Source organism: Perna viridis, chromosome 2 (assembly GCF_037379345.1).
Source record: "Perna viridis isolate PV_CMFRI_1.1 ecotype Kerala chromosome 2, ASM3737934v1, whole genome shotgun sequence".
In the NCBI taxonomy this organism is placed as follows: domain Eukaryota; kingdom Metazoa; phylum Mollusca; class Bivalvia; order Mytilida; family Mytilidae; genus Perna; species Perna viridis.
This window is the reverse complement of record NC_142446.1, coordinates 60,789,368-60,810,637: the sequence shown is the minus strand read 5'-3', so window position 1 is coordinate 60,810,637 and position 21,270 is coordinate 60,789,368. Positions and strand designations below refer to the sequence as shown.

Sequence of the window (21,270 nt, the reverse complement as noted above, 5' to 3'; positions counted from 1 at the left end):
TTAGATCTTACTGACATCCTTTAAGTGTTAAATCTTACTGACATCCTTTCAGTGTTATATCTTACTGACATCCTTTCAGTGTTAGATCTTACTGACATCTTTTTAATGTTAGGGATCTTTATGCTGCTGTCATCACTTCAAGGTTATATCTTACTGACATCCTTTCAGTGTTAGATCTTACTGACATCCTTTCAGTGTTAAATCTTACTGACATCTTTTTAATGTTAGGGATCTTTATGCTGCTGTCATCACTTCAAGGTTATATCTTACTGACATCCTTTCAGTGTTAGATCTTACTGACATCCTTTCAGTGTTAAATCTTACTGACATCTTTTTAATGTTAGGGATCTTTATGCTGCTGTCATCACTTCAAGGTTAAATCTTACTGACATCCTTTCAGTGTTAGATCTTACTGACATATTTTTATTGTTAAATCTTACTGACATATTTTTATTGTTAAATCTTACTGACATCCTTTCAGTGTTAGATCTTACTGACATCCTTTCACTGTTTAATCTTACTGATCCTTTTAATGTTAGAGGTATTACTGCTGACATCACTTCAGTGTTATATCTTACTGGCAACCTGTTTGAGTTAGATCTTACTGACATATTTTTATTGTTAAATCTTACCGACATTCTTTCAATGTTAGAGATCTCTCTGCTGACATCACTTCAGGGTTTGATCTTACTGACACCTTTTTGGCATTAAATCTTACTGACAACCTTTCAGTGTTAAATCTTACTGATACATTTTCAATGTTAAATCTTACTGACATCCTTTCACTGTTAAATCTTACTGATATCCTTTCAGTGTAAGATCTTAATGACATCCTTTCAGTGTTAGATCTTACTGATATCTTTTCAGTGTAAGATTTCTGTCATCCTTTCACTGTCAGATCTTATTGATATCCTTTCAGCTGAGTATTGTAGTCCAAGTTGAGGTCATCTTCTGTTCTCAAGAGCATGGCTTACCATAATGTTAAGTGGTAGATTGTTTTTTGCTTTTATAATTTTGTTTACATGTTGAATATTTAATAGAAACCCACGTGATATACCACAGCGAAGAGTGAAAAGATGGGCTTTTTCTATAGAAGAACTACTAAGTGATCCTGCTGGGAAGGAACAATTTAGTAAATTCTTAGATAAAGAATTTAGTGGAGAAAATCTTAAGTAAGTGACACTAATTTTTAGATAAATTTTTCTGAATTTATTTTTCTTGGCACAAAGAAGAACTAATTCAGCAATGGGGCTGTCATTGTCTGTGTCGCCGTGTTAGTTTCTTGGTTTTTGTATAACAACTAGAACATTAAGTTGGTAGATTATGATAAAAGTTTACATCTAAGTTACAAACCACAAAAGTAGGCTTGTTATTGATTTGGAGGTTGTGTTTTAGAATTAGAAGCTTAAAGGGAAAAAAAACAAGCATTTTATTTAATTTCAATACACAAGTAAGTCAGACCTGCTCTAATGGTCACCTAAAATCAGTGGTCACCTTTGTTGAACAGCCACTTTTGATCCCGTCTGAATGTTTACCTGTATATTGTAACTCAATTCAGCAGCCGTCTTCCTAACATGGTCAGCAGTCACCCATTTGTGTAAAAAAATCATTGTGTTTGTTTATCATGGCATTTTTTTTCACACTTCGTTTACTGTAAATGTAAAGAATTATGAAAAGGATTACAAGTGTTTAATAAGGATGCCTTAGAGGTCAGTGAAATATTGTTCGATTAGCCAGATTGATCTTGCTAATGAAACTAATACACTTGTAAAGTTACAGGCATTGTCAAAAGATGATGATATCTACTTACTGATAGATAATTAAACTTTAATTAAAGTAAGTTTAAATAGCCTGGTAGATTGAGACAAAATGGGTCAGTCAGGTCGTAAATTATTGACTTTTGTGGTACGGCAGAATGCCATAATAAATTCCTTTCTTTCACTAAACAAAATACTTACAAAATACACAAATGCATACATATCTATTCATCTTTTCACTTTGAAAATTATAGCATTTGACTTAACCTCTTTTGGATGGTCACCTCTCTCGAGAGGTCACTTTCACCATTCCCCAATGGTGACCCCTTAATAGAGATTACACTGTATAAGCATATTGATCTCCACAGTTTTGAGCCAAATAAAATGAATTAGTAGATTTTCATCCCCTCCCACACTTAAATAATTGACAAAAATAAGAAAATATTGGGGAAGGAATTTCAAAATTAGGATTTTTTTCATATCCGTTTCTAGTATTGAGGTACTATAACACACAAATCTTTCATTTCTTGGTGACTGAAGTGATGTTTTTTTCTCTGAAACTGATATTTATTGTTGAAATGTTCCTTATTATAAGGCCTACAAAAGTTAGACTTCTTGTAAGAGTTATTGCCCTTGAAAGGTGAAAAATAATGGGTTTTTTTTTTCAGTTTTCAGGCAATATCTTGGAATGTCTGATAGATAGAATGACACTTTCAATTGCTGAAATGATCCTTATGATAGGCCTATGAAAGTTTGTGGGGATCAAACTTGAAGGACAACTTTTTGTTAGAGTTATTGCCATTGAAAGGCAAACAAATTTATTTTTAGCAGTAATCAGCCAATTTCTTGAAAACAATTAAGGATAGAATGAAACTTGATTTGAAAGATCCTACCAAAGTTTCCATTGAGTCAAAATTGTAGGACAGGTCTCACTAACCACTTCTAACATTTCCATTACTTTACATGTTTAAAAAGTAATTTTCAAAGTTTCACTGTGAATTCCCAGGACAAATGACATCTTTAAGTTGCATACCGTTGCAAAGCTTGGAAGATAAGGCTTCCAAAATCATTATGCTAATGGTACGATGATTGTAGAAATTCTTCACAAAATTTACTTGAATAAATAATACTGAAAATCCACATTTTTACCTGTACTGCTAACTGACAGCATGGAGGCAAATTACTCACACATGTAAACAATATTCATACACTTTTGTAGTTTATTACATATATGATTTTAAAGTACACATTGTCGGCTTTATTTTGACTACTTTTAATCATAATACACACAAATAATGCACTTACAATGCATATGTCTAGGTTCAGTGTTTTTTTGGTACTACATAGGGGGGTGGGGGGGGGGGGGGGTGGTGGCAATTTGACCCGGAAGTGGTTAGTGAGACCACAGCTACTTGTTATTGCCCTTGGAAGACAAAAAATTAACCAGGTGAGCAATGCAGGCTCCTGGGAGTTTCTTGTTTATATTTTCAGGTTTTGGTTAGCATGTAAAGATTTAAAATGCTTACCTATAAGAGAGGTTCATTACAAAGTTCATGAAATATTTTCGTAAGTATAAACTTGTTTATTTTATTTCCTTCTATGTTGACAGAGAACTGGATTTTATTTCCTTCTACGTGTAGAGAGAATGCCATTTTTCTCTACGTGTACAGAGAATGGAATTTTATTATCGTCCTGTATATGTATTTTTCAGTCCTTTAATTTTCTATCAGCTGAAACTGAAGGACTTCATATAAATGATATTAAACATATTTGTTAGTGAAGGATCTATATTTAGAGAATATGTTTCTTAAAAATACAGAATTAACAAAAGCAGTGTACAAGGTGATGTACTGCATAAACTTATTTTAGTAAAACTTGACTTTTGACCTTGTGATCACAAAATCAATAAGTGTCATTCTTGTCACTTATGCTTTTCTCCCTTTCAAAATTTTGTCCAAGTATTCATATCTAAAATTTATTCATTTTTCAAAGAGCAATGGCCGCGAATTACAAGCAAACAATTAAAAAGTGCTGCATTATATTTGTGTTGTCATAAAAAAGCTAGAAACGATACTGTGATGAATTTGAAGGCCCCTGTAATGGTTTTTGTTGGTGCTGAGGACAGTTTCATGCTTAAAACCCCCATGGGCATTTTCAAATGTTGGCAAGTATGAGTTTATCTAGGCAAACTGGAATTATGCAGTGGAAACCAATTATAGATAGACAGAAGGACAAGTTACAGAATGAGAAAAGAAATTCTATAGACCCTACCTAATAAAGGTGGGAATAAAAATGTTGAGAAACATTTTAAGAAAATAGTATACCATTATACAATGAGTTTGAGGACAGTTAATTTGCCATATACACTTGTATTTAACATGTGGAACATCCCATTTTCAGGAGGTTGTATTCATCCTTCAGCTTGGGATGTCAAACTCCTGTTCCTAAAGTATGATTTAAAAAATAATAATAATAAATGTAATAGTCAAGTTTTTGATATTCACTGTTGACGTTTCACATCACAAAATCCTAGTATATAAAACACTAGACCTTTTGTTACTGAATAATTTCAATTTAAATTCCTCTCATCAAGGCATTAATGCATGAAATTTCAAAATATCTATGTTAGAGCTAATCCCATTTACATGTATAAGCTCAACAGGAAATAAAAATCTATTTACTGAAAATTTCCTTTTAATGTTGAATGAACTTAGTGTTCTTGATAAAAAAAAAATATTCAGCTTTTTATTTTCTTTCAGAGAATTTTTAGCTCCAGGTGCTCATAATCCAGTCAATGTTGAAGGACGCATATCAGAATTAGTACGAGGTCGTATAGAAAATCATGTTGATAGATATTGTTTTGAAGAAGCTCAGGTAAAATATACCTTATATTAGGAATCATTAACCCTAGTCAATGCACTGATTGCAAGATCTTTGTCCGTTGTCTTTGTTAACAGTTTTTCAAAGCTCTTCTCCTCTGACACTACTCGGCCAATTGGAACAAAACTTGGTATGAATGTTTCTTGGGGTATCCTGCATAGAACCGATGTGTGGATTTTTGATATGTCAAAAAACATGGCAGCAGTTACTGAATATAGAACATAGGGGTCAGACATAAGTTTAAAGCACATATCTCCAAACTGTTTGGTTTAGCTAAATTCTGATAGGGTAAAAGTATTCAGCATGATGACATCTATCTGTGGTCAAATTTTCGTTTTAATTCCATAAGCCATTTTGGAGTTATTGCTCTTTTTCAACTTTTTTTTGCTATTTTTAATGTTGTTTCTTTCAAAAATCTTCTCCTCTGACACTACTTGACCAATTGAAACCAAACTTGGTACTTTGTTCCTAGAGGTATCCTACATAAAACTGATGTGGGGATTTTTGATCTGTAGAAAAACATGGCCCCTGTTACTAAAAATAGTACATGATAGGGGTTGAATAGTAGTTTTTAGCATATATCTCCAAAACAATTAGGTTGAGCCAAGTTCTTTTTATTTTTGAAATGATCCTAATTATAAGGTCTACAAAAGTCTCCAGGGATCAAAGGTGTCAAACGACTCCTTTTAAAGGTGAAAAATGGTGGATTTTTTTTTACAGTTTTCAGCTAATATCTTGAAAACTATGATAGATAGAATGAAACTTTCAATTGCTGAAATGATCCTTATCATATGACCTATGAAAGTTTGTGGGGATCAAACTTGTTGGACCATTCCTTGTTAGAGTTATTACCCTTGAATTCGAACATCAACACATTTTTTTTGTAGCAGTTTTCAGCCAGTATCTTGAAAACTGTAATAGATAGAATGAAACTTTCAACTGATGACATGTTGTAATCATTCCAAGAGTAATCTAGGGAACCAAGGTAATAGCGGTAATCAAAAGAAGGTTATCCAGGGACAAAAACCAGATATGGAAAACAGACATACACAACAAAGAACATAAAGTAACTAAAATCATACATACAAAGTAACAACTCAGACTTCACTAAAAACTGGGAGCATGGACCAGGTGCACCAGTAGGGTAAGCGTCCTCTGCTTTTCTAGAAACACCCGCAGAATTGCTCATAAGGATTTAGAAAATGTTTAGTTTAGAAATTATATATTGTTTTAGAGATTTTCATGATTTCAAATTTATAAATAAGTGAAAGAAATGCCAAAACTGTTGTTACAATGTAATGAAACCTTGTGTTCTGTCCCATCATCTACACATATCATGTTGATTTTCAATAATATACCGAGTGGCTTAAAGGAAACAAAATTTTGTAATTAATCCAAATAATTATTACTACTTACAATGCTACTTATTATGATTTTTCCTCTATTTCAGGATCATATATTTAAATTAATGAAAAGTGATAGTTACAGTAGATATCTTCGCTCAGACATGTACAAAGAATTTCTTAGTGGAACCCGTAAAAAAGTAAGATTACTACCAGCAATCACCAACTTTTCAGCCTTCAAGCACACCTGACATTTTATTTCTCTAATGTTGTACATCTATTTTGCTTGTATTATATTGTATGATTTTATGTTATTGGGCCTCACCAGGGGAAGGGAAGACCTTTCTGATTTTATGGGCTTCACCAGAGGTGGGGAATATTTCTCTTGATTTTATCTGACTTCCCTATTAAGGGAGACCTTTTCTGTTGTTTCAGAAGGTATTCCTTCCTCCTTGGAAGTGTTTCAATACAATAAGCCATTTTGTTTTAGAATACCTGTGATAGTTTAGTTATTTAACAATAACTTTTTGCATTGTGTTTTGTTTTAATACTGTGAGTGAGTAGTTAGAGCAATTTTTTTCATAGTCTTTTATAATTTTTTTTTACTCATAACCTCATTTTGGAAAAGAAACCTTTTCTTGTATAAACTACTGAACTTCAATAATTGATTTTTTTGCAAGCTGTTAAATTTTGAATTACAGTAATAAATAAGTAAGAACCTGATTTTAAGAAATAAAGTGCACAGTCGAGCCTGTCTTAGCAACCGCCTGTGTAACCTGTCTAAAAAGACCATGATTTTAAATTCCTATGTAGTTCATTCTATGTAAAATTAACCTGTATGTAAAGATCACCTTCCTAAAGTAACCACGAGTTTGCTCTCCCTTGGAAGTTCATTTAAGACAGGTTTGCAGATGTGTTTTTTTTTCTTATTTTCCTTGGTGAGGCTGTTTGTAAGATATTTTGTAAACATATTTGTAACTGTTTATTAAATAGCACAGTCTTTCAATGTCTAGCACAATTTTGTGATATGTACAATGTGTTTGTTTGACAAAAAGTATTTTAGTTATGTGTTTTTTTTCTCTTTTATTAGTTATGACAATGTGTAAAAAGGATTTTAAGTGATATAGCCTGCTTTTGCAAAAACAAATTATTATTTACAAGATTATTTAATGTTAAAAGTGAAGATGTCTATTCAGGAAAAAAAATATTAATCTTATATTATAATTTTAAAAATGTTCATTAAATATTTAAAACAGATCCCCCTCAACTTTTCTTTATTTAGATAAAGATGTCCAAAACAATTAGTGATGGTTAGGAAAATTTAAGAAGATAATTTTTGACAAAATTTTGAAGGTCCTTGAATAAAAATAATTTATAAGTTCCCATGCCTAGTACTGCATGAATTACAACTTGTAAAAATTCCTAGTTAACTATGACATCATTCATATTGGTTGTATATTAACCAAGTCAGGATGTTACTATTGTCAGTTTATCTACTTTAGGTATGGTTCTACCTTAAAACCAAGCTAGGGGTGATTCATCATATCTTAAGATAATCAATGATAATCTTTCCTATGTTCATGTCCTTAGATCTGCTACTTATTGTGAAATATTTTTTGACTGGTTATAGTGTAAAAAAGTGGGCTACTTTTATTCTTGAATACAGTTTCTATGAGGGGTACTAAAGGATTTCCAATCAAAAAATATTTGGGATCTTCGACTGTTATAGTGTAAAATTTCTTGGGGGGGGGATTTCCCAATACTTTTTCTGTTGTAGAACATAACTAAATTTTAAGTTTTAATATCCCCAGGGAACTACTTTTATTTGCATTTATATTTCCCAATAGAGTTTCTATTGGGCCTACTGAAGGATTTGCAAAAAAAAAATAATGGGGTTAAGAAATGCATGAATCACTCATTATGAACCTCTGCCTGGTTTTTAGCAAGAGCTGTACTTAAATGGGGAGAATTTGACTTATAAAGTTTTTAAGAAATTGAAAGAAAAATACCAAAATTGATTCAAGTCTACTTTTGTCAATCGTTTATTTTTTCTTACTTTGCTTAGGGAGTTGGACTGGTAGATATATGTATATTCTAAGTTTTTAAACCATATTTTTGTCATTATTTATTTTATCTTTTTTTTTAATAAAGATATGATTATTGAATGATGCTTAGTTACCCAAGCTAACACCACAACTATTAAACATCATTTCAATCTATATTTCATATTAAGTTTAATGATGATGGACCAAATAATTTTTTCTTCTCCTTAAGCATGTTACTGGAAATAAACAAGGAAAGAAATATTCTTAAATGATATTTGTATTTGAGTTAATGCTTAACACTGCTTTATGTGTATTTATTATTAATGTTATTAGGTAGTAAGTGTGTATATATATTTCTGTAAATCATGTGTTCCTGCTGAGATTAAAATGCCTTTGCTGGTTACATGGGCATTGTATAAAAGTGTTCATATTTGTACATACATTGGTTAGTATCTTGTTAGACAGAGCAGGCTCTGTGATATAATGATAACACATGCTGTATAGTATCACACACAAATTCCACTAAAGTCACAATAAAAACCAACTGCCTGTAAATATTCACTTTACTTGTAGTTTCAGGTAATATGACAGTTTTTTGACAATATCTTTCATTACAGATAATGTAACATTTTTTACAAGCTCTTTAAGTTTCAAATAATGTGACATAATTTGTTTTTACAATTTTGTTCTCTACTAGAAGTTAAAGTAAAAGATAATGTGTCATATTCTTTAAAACTTCTTCCTTTACAGATGAAGTGACTTTTATTTTACAAACTCTTCCATTACAGATAATGTGACATGTTTTTAGCTCACCTGGCCATAGGCCATCTGAGCTATTGCCATCACTTGTTATTTGTCGTCAACATCGTTGTCTGTTGTTGTTGTCGTTACAAATTTCTTCAAACATCTTCTCCTCTGAAACTACCGAATGGATTTGGATGAAACTTTAGATGATAATTTCTTAGAATATCTTTCTCAAAATGATTGTTTGGATTTTTGATGTGTTAAAAAACATGGCTGCCATTATTAAAAATAGAACATTATATCTCCAAAACCGTTAGGTTTAATTAAATTCTGACATGATGAGATTTATCTGTGATATAATTTCGTGATGATCTGTTGACCCATGTTGGAGTTTTTGCCCTTTAAATGACAGATTGGATTTTTGATCGGTGAAAAAACATGGACGCCTTTAATAAAAATAGAACATAGGGGGCAGACAGCAGATTTTTGCATATATCTCCAAAATCGTTAGGTTTAACCAAATTCTCACATGGGTAAAAGTGTTCACCATGATGAGTTCTTTCTATGATGTAATTTTGGTGAAGATCTGTTGACCCATGTTGGAATTTTTACTCTTTTTGGACGTTTTTTGCTGTTTTTGATGTTATTACTTTCAAAAATCTTCTCCTCAGAATCTGCTGTACACAATTTAATGAAAGTTGGTATTACAGTTTTTCAGGGTATCCTGCACAAAATGAGTGTGGAATTTTGATTGATAAAAATACATTGCCGCAGTTACTAAAAAAAGAACAAAGGGGTCGATGTACAGTTTTTTTGCAAATAACTCCAAAACCATTGAATTTAGGAAAATTCTGTTGGAGAGTAATATTGTTCATCATCAGAAGGCGAATCTTTGCCAAAATATTCAAAATAATTAGTTGCCAGTTGTAGAATATATGGCCCCTGAAACATATTTTTTCGTCGTTTTAGTGTGTACAACTCTCTGAAACCGATTGCATCGAAATTTAATAAAAGTTGGCATAATTTATTTAGGGTTTCCTCCACAAACTAGTAATTTTTAATTTTTCATTAGTAAAAAAAAACATGGCCATCGTTGCTAAAAATAGAACATAGGGCTCAAAATGTTTCTTTGCTTTTTTTCCTCAACCATAGAGAAATAATGAAAATGAAAGCTACCCATAAGATAAACATGATATTCTGAGTTGACCACAGTATTGAAATTATTTTTTTAGGTGGCCTTTTTCAAAGTGGCTGCCATTTAACAACCATTTTACCAGTTGCTCAGATTCTATCTGTAGGAAACTAGATGTTTTTAGTTGAATGGTGATGATGAAAGATTGTTCTAGGCGGCCATTTTCCCCCAAATTTTTATACTTTGATTTCAACAATAATTGGTTTATATATAGTAAGTATGGTCTCCTGATATGAATGGTGATTATGAAAATTTTGGATAACCATGATTTAACTTCATATTATGTTCTTTTTAAGCAAGTCTATACTGGGCTAATGCCCTCTCAGACCTAGTGGAATAAAAGGGCATAGGGGATCTATCAAAATTTTTTCCAGAGGTTTTAAACACATTTTGAAGGCATTTCCAACAATTTACAGTACCTTAGGTACTCTTTTGAACTAACAGCATTCATCAATATATGCTCTTTTTGAGAATTTTTAGTCAAACATGGTAACTTTTACTTACTGAGTTAACAGGGTATGGTTTGTCAGGTGAGGGATTCAGGCTCTTTGAGAGCCTCTTGTTTTATAAACTCTTTCTTTACAGATTATGTGACTTTTTTTTCCCAAACTCTTTCATTACAGATAATGTGACATTTTTTTACAAACTTTTTCATTGCAGATGATGTGACATTTTTTTACATACTCATTAAGATGCTCTCCAACTATCAACATGAGCCAATCTGTCACTGCAATAACCAAATCTAAAATAGTGTAAATAATACAGGATTTATTCCATGTATCTTTGCAATCCTATTATTCACATTAACCATTTTTTGTTATTCCAATTCATAATTAGGAAACTATTAATTGGTTGTTTAACCTTTTTTTCTTGTTTTGACATTACCTTTAACATTTCTTATATTATTAAATGAACCGATTTACCCTTCATCATTTGAAGCCTGGGATGAGGAAAAAAATATCTCTGCCAAAAATATATTCTGTTTTTCTCACCTAAATCAAAACAATTTGAATTTTATCAACATTGAAATGTTCTTACGAAGCATTTATTAGAGTTTAAGATTTTGCACCCATTTCAATTTTAATAAGCAAGTTATACGTAGTTCATTTTTTTAATTAAAAAAAAACATTAGACTAGTCTCTGTGGTAAAATCATGTAAGAATTTTGTTATGATCTCAGAATATTTTATTATTAGTTATGCAATACACTGGTTTAAAGTATTGCATACCTGCAAAGCTTTACTATTTGTTGAAAATTTCCCCTATGATGGGATCCAAAATTTAAGTTCTGATAGACCAATATTGACAACAATTTAAAACCAAACATTCAAATAAGCATTTTGTGATAAAATAGCAAGAAAACCAACACTTTGATGAATTTGAATAGTTTACTTGTGTACTGAAGACTATTTAATGTGTAAAACCTCTACTGGCATTTTTGGTATGGTATTAAAGAATTTGTTGGTGTGTTCACATTAAGTGAATAATGAAACCTTGTCCAAACCCAGAACAATCCAGAAAAAAATATCACTGAACTTAAATGTTTCTATGCAGTTTTTATCTGTTTAAACTGAACATGCTGTATGTATTCAGTATAGATAGGTTTCATACTACTTATTATGTGAATAACTAGATAATGTTCACGGTTGGATAAGTCTTGTAATGATGGTTGACTTGGTATATGTTGCTGATATCATAATACAAACAGGGTAATTGATGCTCATGGAATACAATCTTTATTTTAATGATTATTTTGTGCAAACATATTATTAGTCAGTTTATAGTTATTTAATCTTTTTTAATTTTAAATAGTAAGATTTTGAAAAGAAAAGTGCAATATTTACAAGATTTTGCTTGTTTTTTTTTATTACATTTGTTATTTCATTGTCTATATTCTGAAAACTCTGTCTCAGTTAATCGTTGTTTGGTTTCATTTATAAAATTAAAAATGAGTTCTTTACAATTATAATTTTGTTATTTGTGTCCAATCATAAATATTTCTGATCACCCCATCAAAATCCTAGAATTGATATCCAAGAAATAAGTAAAATTATAATTCTGTAAATTCAAAATAGAGATAACTCATTATTTTAATGAAATACCAAGTCGAATATATCTTTCATCACTGTATTTAGTATTGTTTCTGTTGCTTCAAGCTTCATCCTTCACTGTTCTTCCTATGTGTGAAAAAGAACTTGCCATAAAAAATATTCTATGCCCATTTATTTTGTTAGCCATATTCTCAAAAATCACTAAACTAAACTTAACTTTGTTGGTTTGTTTATTCAAACTTGTAACTTTTTGTTGCTAAATTGGTGAAATGAATTCATCATACTTCATTCTTATGAGATATAGTGATATTTGTCATATCAGTATCATATTATCCTTAATTATACATATAGTGATCTGAGAACAAATCTGGTGTAATATTTTCTCTGAAATGTCTTTTATGAATTTTATTATACATGCAATATTAAAAACAATACTTGTTGACTTCAATATTGTAAAGTGGTTCTTTCTTTTTTGTCTCACAGACGAGATCCATTATAGCAAAGTTACCCAGCTTAAACCTAGGAGCCAACCTAGGAGGACAGTGATTGGCTGTTGCTGCACTAACTTCCTCTTCCTGATATCCTATCATGCTTTACCTGCACTTCCTGGTTTCCCACAACCCTGTACTAATGGTATCCCTCAATGCCTTTATTCACCTTCTGGAACTCTGTATCTTCTCTATGCTTGACTTATACTGTCTTGTTTATTTTTGTAAATGTGTTCACATTTTAATGTTGTGTACAATTTAAACTGCTGAATAATTGTATCTGTTATATTGTTGTATAGGGAAAACAATTACTATTATAAATCTGATAAGTTTTTTGATCTTAAATGATGGGTCTGTCATTCACTAAAACATACAAACATATGAGCACTTTAAACCTATCTGGGTACTTGCAAACACTAATGATTATTGTAATGTATCATATGTATTAATTGAATATTCAGTACCCACTGGATGAGTTAATCATTGTAAGCAATTTGCACACATTTACAGTGCATGATTTAAGACCAACTCAACACAGTGCATGGTTAATTTTGATTGTCTATATAATTTGCAATACTGCTTACATACATGATATTTATACACGCTGTTTTGAGAGGTAAATAATATGCTTGATCAATTGTGACAGAATTAACCACTATAAAAATCAAGTTACAGAAAAAAACAAGGTATCATTTTTAGCCCACAAAATAAAATACATATATATTATGGACAAATATTGTAAAAGTCATAAAGCAGATTGAACACATTGTCCACTATCTCAGTTACTTTCTGAATTGTTATTTTCAGTCATTTTTGTTTTAGAACAACGAAAAATGGGGAAAAAACTAACGAACAAACGTACATTTTTTCTGCAAGATTGCTTCACCATTCATCATTTAAAGTCTTTGAAAGATGTTAAGCAGAGCACATTTGATAACCCATTGGATGTTTAATACGAAGTGATTATAAATAAATCTTTATTGAAATTCCACATATCTGAGAACTTTTCAGTAATACATGTATAATTTAAAATAAGTTAATACAGAAACTTGTATAAAAGAAAATTTTCACTTTTAGTTAGAACATGGAAGCAATTGTGAAAATGAAAGTTTTCCCACTTCTTAAACTAAAAAAAAGTGAAGGCAATCTTTTTCTTATCCAATGAAGTTTAGTGAGCATTTTTGAAATGAGATTATTAACACTGATCCCGTAATATGTCTTCAGTCATTTTGGGTCCTTTTTTCCAATCGAGCCAAGGAGTTGATCATAACCCAATACCACTTTACTTAGACAGAACAATCTGAAAGCACTATATCACAAGCCTTCTAAGTTTACGCTATATGGAAATCGGTTTAGCTTACTAATTTATCAACAATTACGATTCTTGAGTTGCCACGATCGAACCCAGCTTAAACATAAATTTGATAAAACTGAAATTATATTAAGCATTGGTTTACTTTAAAATGTATTACAAGCTAAAATACGTCTCTTCGTATACTTTTTCATGCCATAGTATTTACAACCCAAAGACTAAATATATATTTTCATGCATCACCTTGTCCGAATTTCCTCTGACCCTGCAACCCTCCTCTTTTTTATTTGGATATTGATATGTCGGGTTGCGGTCAGAACGATGTGCCATGCAAAAAGTTTAGATTTAGCGGTACCGCGGAGTATCGCCCTTCAAGCGCTTGTAACGACTTTCAAGTTGAAATTGTGCATGTCACACCTACCTAGTTCGATTCCGGAATCATTTTCTTGTATGCTGATACCAAATTTGCTACAAAAATTACATTTATTATTGAAATAAATGTAATTTTTGTAGCAAATTTGGTATCAGCATACAAGAAAATGATTCCGGAATCGAAGTAGGTAGGTGTGACATGCACAATTTCATTTATTATTGAAATAAATGTAATTTTTGTAGCAAATTTGGTATCAGCATACAGGAAAATGATTCCGGAATCGAACTAGGTAGGTGTAACATGCACAATTTCAACTTGAAAGTCGTTACAAGCGCTTGAAGGGCGATACTCCTTGGTCCCGCTAAATCTAAACTTTTTGTATGGCACATCGTTCTGACCGCAACCCGACATATCAATATCCAAATAAAAAAGAGGAGGGTTGCAGGGTCAGAGAAAATTCGGACTAGCATCACCCTGCAAAAAATCATGTGATTTATAACTTAAATTTCTTTTTATACGTACTTGTTTCCCATATGTCGCAAAATAATACGAACACACACGCACGCAAAATACCAAACAGTTTTTTTTTATAACAGTTGGTATTTTTTGGTACTATGTATGTCTAAACGTTAACATATTAGATATACTGCATCAATTTTACCTCATTTGTAGTATATTCAATAAATACATAAGACAACGTATTTCGTAACATTATTCTGAAGCTAGCATACTTTAATTGTCAAAATTATCTGGTAAAGAGATTGTTCTTTTAATAAAAGTCTTGATAATTTTCTTTAAGATATTTTTGAATGACAAGTGAACACCCCGTAATATTAGAATAGACGAGTCACTGTGACGAAGACAAAGTAATGTTTTCAATGAAGATGTTATCTTTATTTCCTTAAACCGAAGTAAGGTCAGTTTTTTCTTGCCTCTTTCCTGGCTCTTATATTTTGTTAATTTGAATTTGTTCTGAATTCAATCCGCTCTAACCTAGTGTTAAAATTTTCAGACTTTTAAATTTTATTGACACTTGATATAAACAAAAATATATCAATGTAAGTTGATTTATCAAATCATCGAAATTTTCAGCATTTTCGAAAAAAAGATTTAGTACATCAGCCACAGCCGTTCAAATATTTTCCCATTTCTTTATATCTTGTGACAAAACGGTGCCATATTTTGGTCTATAAATTTGTTTATTTTTTCATGATCTATAAAATTCTTAATTAATAAGTAATAATAACCCGTATCCATTCTTATATATGATTTCACAATCATTACTTACACATAGTAAGTTGACTTACATATTACTTGATTCTTTGCAAGATGATACCATCATAGCAGTCAATACAACTCAACAAATTCAACTATAATTCAAAAATAAAACATGAAAGTAACATTTAATCCGGCGAAAGCCTTCAATTACTTGCTTTTTTATATTTTGTAATCAAATAGATCATTTTAATGTAATAAGATATATAAAATTATTTAATGATAGTTGGTATAACATATTAGTACGCATTTTGCAACATGCTTATTCAGAAATAAAAGTTAAGTGGATATGGGTAAAATGTAATTCATTTTTCATTTTCATAGGGACTAAACCTAGCATATCATTACGGGTAAAATTTGAATGTTCGGAAGGGTATTTACACACATTTTTGATAACGAGAATTTATTAGTTACAGTTAATACTCCTCCCGCACTACAACGGCTTCCATTGTTAACCATTCTCCCGAATAGAATTGAAAACACCATTCAATTTCCCGTAATTTCCTGATTTCACAAATTGTACAGGCTTCTCTAAAATAACGCCTGTCTTTTACATTTAGAAAGTTATATATAAGCAAGATTCCTTATATTCAACTCACTACTTTATTGGCACAAACTCATCAACAATAAATGGTCAAGGCCCATTTTACAGAACATCATGAGAACAGTTATAATTAACTATAATTATATACATACATGAACATGCATATCTGAAGCATAATCATTATAATACAGTATACAATTTCATTTATAATAGCAAGCACAAAGCGAGCTCAACAGTAATGTGTGTGCAAATGAAAATATCACTCTTGAGATGGTCCCAGTGATAGCTATCAGCCTAACCGGATAACCTGGAAGCCCGGGTAATATTTTCGTTCCACAAGTGTCTCTCAAACATATTATCAGCGATCCTAAGGTCGCTTTTGGTATTGACCAGGGAACCGGAATACCTAACCGCAATACGTTCGGTAGTCAGCAGAAACAGCTGTAAAATGGTAAAGTTCGGGAAAGGTTGCATGCACTGTCAGGTGTACTTACACGTCTCTCTTCGCTGTTCCACTTGCTGTTCGCACATACACCTATCCCGCCTCGGAAAAAATAGAGCCATCGTTCAAATCGGAGCATATTTTTTTTTAAGATAGGGAAAGCAATCATACTTGAAATTTCTGTAGTTGTCAGTTGCGTTTAAGTCACAGGTTAAGTGTAAATTGTCCCATCATACGTGGAGAACTGTTATCATTCCAGACCTCATACACATTCTGAATTCTTAAAACGATATAGCCGGAGCTTCTCGTAAAATTAAAAGTAAGAGTTCAACAATGTCTCTAAGTCTTTGTGCTAGCTTCTATAGGCAATGTATACACCTAAACTATATTAGATTTTTTTTATCTCAAACAATTTGAGATAAAAGAGATAATATGTATATGTGAGGTCATATTTGGTCAAGTGGGGATAAGTTAACCTGCAGTGTGAAACAGGTATTTAAGGTTTAATGAATAGTATGGAATCCCCTCTTGTTTTTACATACTTGGGATATATTTTGAAGTAATCATGAAGATAAAGCGTTGCGAGCGAGATAGGAAGGTAAATGTTGCAACAAAATATTAGAAAGGTTGTTTTTTTTTGTTTTTGTTTTTTTTTTTACAAAAACGGTTCAATTTTTCAGTGAGTGATTTTTAATTGCCACATCTAAAGAATGAAGGGCCTGTGTCGGACTTTTTTCACTAACTTTCTTAAACTGAACTGGTGGTATTTACTAATATATGTTTCATTGGCGAATTTTAAATGATGATGAAATTTAAATAACAAGAGTTGATATTTTTCAATATTCAAATATCACGAGTTACAAAAATTCGTCTGCAATTACTGACTGCTGAACGATCGGCATCTGCCATGGCGGAATGTTTTGATCTCGTCAGTCTCTGATGACACCGGTTGTTACGGGAGAACCACTTGAGAAACGTCACACGTCGCTTTCGACCGAATACGAATATTTCATTAAATAAGTAATCATACACATATATGTGCAACATGAGACATAATATATATAATCATCAAAATTCAGTTACATGAATAAACGAAAGAATAAAATTCATTAACTAGACTAAGTATATTAACATACAGATATTAAAATTACAACAATTAATTTGCATACCTTTTTTACAAAGTGAGAAATATTAGTTAAAAGTTCACTATGACAAAGAGAGAGCAAACCTTTCATTTTACGTTGAGAGGGAAATCGTTGGTAGTAAAAAAGTAGGAAGTAGAAAGTAAAAAGTAGAAAGTTATCCCCAATACCATCAAAACATAATTTACAAAATCTATTCTCCCTTATTACATAAGCCAATCTTCCAGTTTCAGTGGGTATATTAACATTATTTATTTTTAGTTTACACAGCCAAATCCTTGCAGAATAATTTAATCTTAACAAGTATGGCCCAAGTTTAAATTCTGTTTTAAAAATTCCGTAAAAGTCACCTGTAGAAGTCAATGCCAGAGTCACCTTTAGAACTCAATGCCAGAGTACCAAGATTGAATAAATTGATCTTGCAAAGTTTTCTTCAGTTCAATCTTTATAAATTCCAAACTTAAGTTGAGTTCACCTGTGTTTAAAAAATAATTCAATCCAGTTGAATTGCAAAGGTCTCCAATGAGGTTCAACCACCTGAAAGAAAAATCCTTTTTTACTGTCTTTTTTAGATTCAACAAAATTATAAATACTTTTCTAGATAAGTTATTTTATGTTAAGCCAAATCCGATCATTCTGACATTGACCAATAAGATTTTACCAACCATACGTTACAATCACAAAACAACCAATTACAATGGCGAGTTTTTCACGTCACTAGTTCATATTACATCGCACCACGATGTGCTATTGCGAATTATCTAGCCGCCGAAGAAGAAATCACAGAGAAGTAAGCCAATAGCATTCAATTTTTCTCAAGTTAATGAATTAGAAATAAAACAACTCAAAATATAGAAAACATATCCTACTTCAATTGTTTAAGATTGTAACAGTATAATGACAGACAATTATTTTTAAAATGCCGTCTGAAAAATATCCACAAAAATGTTTATAATAAACTGTGGTTTTAAAAGTAAATGCCGATAAAAAAAGATTAGATAATTATCAATTAAGTGAAACGAACTTGTCCCCTTCAGATGACCAATTGAACATAGACACACATGGAAAACATAAGTATTGCTTTAGTATACTACTTTGTTAAACATCAAAGTGATTTGAAAACCCGCCAGAAGATTTTTTGCCATGCACGATAACATTACGTCATGCCACCCTATCTTTTTTAAAAACTCAAATGCATTCGCCAATCGCCAGAAAGTCGATTTTCGATGACGCACCGCCTATACTCGTATCACTTTAAATACTATGTAGCTAAACTATTCTGCCTCTCATTTGTGACAACAAACCAGACATTTCTTAATTAGTTGCCATGTTTTTTATTATCTTTTGTAGCAGTTTGTTCTAGAATTTTTGTTAATGACCATTACCTAATCATGTGGTTCAGTTGATGATATATAGTATTGCATTCAATGTGGAATAGTGCATGGTAATAGTATTATAAGCTGTCATATAAATAACGTAGAAATGTATGTTGCCTATGCTTTTGTTACGTTGCTGCAGTTGTTATATTATTAGAAAACAAGCAATCAGATACAAATAATATATTGTTGGACATACTCAGTTTACATATACAGATTTGTCTTCATAATTGAAATGACTATTGACCTTATGTTGATTTTTGGATATAATGTATATTCAGATGAAATAAACGAATTTTACTCATAGTATTGATTTTCATAGGTCGATACGTGTTTTTCTTACAGGGGAGCACATATTTAGAACAATCAATGTATTTACATCAGGAAACAAAAGAAAACATAGATAATAAATCTCTGTTTTTAGTGTGTTAATGTGTTTGGAAGCCAAAAGGGCTTTAAGACCATTACTAAATTGGTCAAGTTGAATATTTAATATAAGATACAAATACAGAGAACGTCGAACCTTAAATTTCAAGTAAGTATTGACAACTTTTCTTTCAATAAGTTCACATTTTCTCTCAAAGTTTCTTTCAACCACCTTCCAAGTTTCATTCAAGCGCGTTCCTGTTGTCTGTCGTTGTTTTTTTTCACTAAGTTTAAACAAAACTATTCCTACAATTCATGTATGATTTTTTTTTCAGAGTAAGAAGAGACTAGAAATGAGGAAAGTGGTTGTTTGACATATGTTTTTTCTAACATCCATCAAACAGCATTACAACTGATTTCATAAACATGTTACTTGATAATATAGCAATATCTTAAATAATTAGAGCCCAAAACGACTAGTGACAGTAGTGTGTTTCCTGAAACAGCTCCATCTACAGAACCAAGCTTTTGAAAATAAGTTCAAGGCAATGGGATGGCACATAGAAAACTTTATTTACAGAGATGGAAAACATATACCATACTTTTATTTCTTGTTGAAACACACACACACACACACACACACACACACACACACACACACACACACACACACATATACATGACATACAAGGGGAGAGATGCATGCTTTTATTCGTCAACTTGCATAGACAAACATTTCAAGTCTCAAGTTTTACATAACAACAATATCGTGATATCGGCCGTAAACATGGTTTGAGACTCATGCGGCTGAAAAATCTTCAGTATGAAAAATAATTAAACCCGTAGTAGTAGATCTGTTCGGATGTTCTATCTAGTTCTGTGAACTGCTTCTACAATGCATCCTAAAGAAGAAAACTATTGGCTAAAGTTTTGTTTTAAAGCCACTGATATCTTGCACTACTCTATGGGCACCAAGACCTTGAAGCAGTAGAAACACCAAAATTATACTGAATAAAGTGTTTTGAGAGTAAAGCAACAACAGGATATTTTATAATTATTAAATTGCTAATACTCAAATGTATCAAATATTTTTTTGATGTGTGAAAAGAACAACCGGTATATATACATATTTGTAAATGAAATAATCAGCATGATTGTGAAATATGAATGAATGTCTAAAACTCCATTCCTTGTACTGCTGACGATAGCTAGAATACCACGAATTATATAGTTTGTCAATGTACTGGTGCTTGATTTTTTTGTTCCAGTGAGAGCTTTTGTCCAAAATATTATCTATACGGTTCGCAATAGTTAAGCATCCCTTTTTATTAGCTCACATGGCCTAAAGGGCCATTCGAGCTATCGCCACAACTTGGCGTCCAACGTTGTCATCGTTAACAACGTTTTCAGAACTTTTCTCCTTTGAAACTACTTGACCAATTAGAACCAAACTTGTAAGGAATGTTCCTTAGTGTATTTTGCATATAACTGTCGTGAGGATTTTTGACCCGTCGAAAAAAATGCCGCTGTTACTAAAAATAGAACATAGGGGCCTCTCAAGTTTTTCGCTTATATGTCAAAAACTGTTTACCAAAAGCTGACAGGAAAAAGGTGTTCAGCATATTATAAATCTATATGTGGTCAAATTGTCGTGTTTATCTGTGAAGTCATGTTAGAGTTATTGCCCTTCGTCGACATCTTTTTGCCATTTTTTAATGCTGTTACTTTAGGAGATTTTCTCCCCAGAAACAACTGGACATAATTCGCTGAAAACTGATATTCATGATCTCATGATTTGAGAAATAAGAATTTTTATCCTATAAAAACATTGCCACTTATACAAAAATAGAATGCTTCTTATCATGCCTGGTTAGCGTTTGGGGCTCTTCTGAGCCTCTAGTTCAACTTGAATTGCTTTTTTTTCTTGACGGAGTAAATCAT

The 21,270-nt window shown here is 31.6% G+C and overlaps 1 protein-coding gene across 7 annotated transcripts in view; it reads left to right on the top strand.

Moving 5' to 3' along the window:
• The window catches only part of LOC148626319 (regulator of G protein signaling 7-like), a 106,171-nt gene extending 85,599 nt beyond the window's left edge, over positions 1 to 20,572 (top strand). For 4 of the 7 annotated variants that reach the window (XM_088570194.1, XM_088570197.1, XM_088570199.1 and 1 more), the window contains exons 12-16: positions 1,041 to 1,172; positions 3,249 to 3,323; positions 4,517 to 4,631; positions 6,088 to 6,180; positions 12,495 to 14,138. In XM_088570194.1, coding sequence (XP_088426320.1) covers positions 1,041 to 1,172; positions 3,249 to 3,323; positions 4,517 to 4,631; positions 6,088 to 6,180; positions 12,495 to 12,557 — 478 coding nt within the window. In that variant the 3' untranslated portion in view covers positions 12,558 to 14,138. Of the gene's footprint in view, positions 1 to 1,040; positions 1,173 to 3,248; positions 3,324 to 4,516; positions 4,632 to 6,087; positions 11,924 to 12,494; positions 14,139 to 19,664 lie in introns of those variants that run through there. The other 3 variants (XM_088570195.1, XM_088570198.1, XM_088570196.1) reach the window with 2 other exon arrangements.
• Positions 20,573 to 21,270: the final 698 nt, after the last annotated feature.